The sequence below is a fragment of the Pundamilia nyererei genome, unplaced genomic scaffold (assembly GCF_000239375.1).
Source record: "Pundamilia nyererei isolate P.nyererei 1_Seehausen unplaced genomic scaffold, PunNye1.0 scaffold00140, whole genome shotgun sequence".
NCBI lineage: Eukaryota > Metazoa > Chordata > Actinopteri > Cichliformes > Cichlidae > Pundamilia > Pundamilia nyererei.
The window spans coordinates 1,103,767-1,104,965 of record NW_005187541.1 but is presented as its reverse complement, the minus strand read 5'-3'; the positions used below and the strand labels follow the sequence as shown (position 1 = coordinate 1,104,965).

Below are 1,199 nucleotides of genomic sequence, written 5' to 3'. Positions count from 1 at the left end.
GCTCAGTCCGCCATCTCGCGAGCCTCCGTCAAGAAGAAGATCTTCTGGTTTACATGTAAAGTCAACTGAGGACACTCCACACCAGTTGGTGGTGGTAATGCACCGTTTTGCTGTTTGCCAACCGCCAATAAACCCTATACAGAAAAAGAAGAAGTAGCTGGAGGAGCGCGAGGAGCGCGACTGGGGGTCCCGCTAAACTTCACAAGTTGACTTGCATTGCGAAATCGCTTTCTGCCTGATTCGCGCGACCAAGTATCGTGACTGACGCAAAATAAAATACACGCTGCATTTTATGCATTCGTGCTTATCGCATCTGCCGCTCAAGTTGGAAAAAATCGGACCCCAGCTTCAAGTCGCGCAACGACAACCAATCAGGAACCTGGTGACGCGACGCTCTGGCCTAGTTCAAAGGGGCAGGTCCAGCCAAAGTCATTTGTTCTTCATTCAAAATGTGGGAAAGGCTCATCAAGGCAGTAGCCAGCCACCCAGAGCTGTATGACATCAACTGTGCTTTCTACCGAGACAGGAATAAAAAGGACCTAGCTTGGAGAAAGATTTGTAAAGATATAGGGCAACCTGGTAAGTTCATTAATTTCTCTTTTTAAAATTTTTCACTGACCCGGGGAAGCCGCGTCAAAGCTAGCAAGCCCGCCTACTGTCCCACTATTTCCCACTGATGTACAAATACCTTTCCGCTAACAAGAGAATGTGTTTATTCAGAGGACATCTGCAGGAGAAAGTGGAAGAGCCTCAGGGACACATACTCCAAGGAGAAGAGGGTAGTTAAGGAGAAGAGTAGTGGGTCTGCAGCAGTAAAGGGGAGGAAATGGAGGTTCTACACGGTCATGGGGTTTCTGGACCCCTTCCTCACCCCGCGGGAGACTAGCTGCAATATGGTGCGGACCCTGGAGAACATCCTTCCCGAGGACCAGAGACAGCCCGAAGAGGCAGCAGCGAAGTCCCAGTCAGAAGGTATGTTTACAATGAATTAATGTAGGCAGTTAATTTATGCATGTTCTCATATAGGTATATATGCTTCTGTCGCGTTCGGTGTGTGTGCTCTAGTGATGTGCGAATCATGAACGAATCGTTCAATACTCGAGAAGCACTTTACTGACTGGTGAATCATGATTCACAAACCCAACTGACTCATTCACTGACTCATCCCTGTTGCTGTTAGCAAACTAATTTCATTAGTA

At 47.7% G+C, this 1,199-nt stretch overlaps 1 protein-coding gene across 1 annotated transcript in view; it reads left to right on the top strand.

The window, feature by feature from the left end:
• The window catches only part of LOC102192930 (uncharacterized), a 10,073-nt gene continuing 8,874 nt past the window's right edge, over nt 1-1,199 (top strand). Inside the window, exons 1-2 of the mRNA XM_013913623.1 lie at nt 1-579; nt 721-972. Coding sequence (XP_013769077.1) covers nt 450-579; nt 721-972 — 382 coding nt within the window. The 5' untranslated portion in view covers nt 1-449. The remainder of the gene's footprint in view (nt 580-720; nt 973-1,199) is intronic.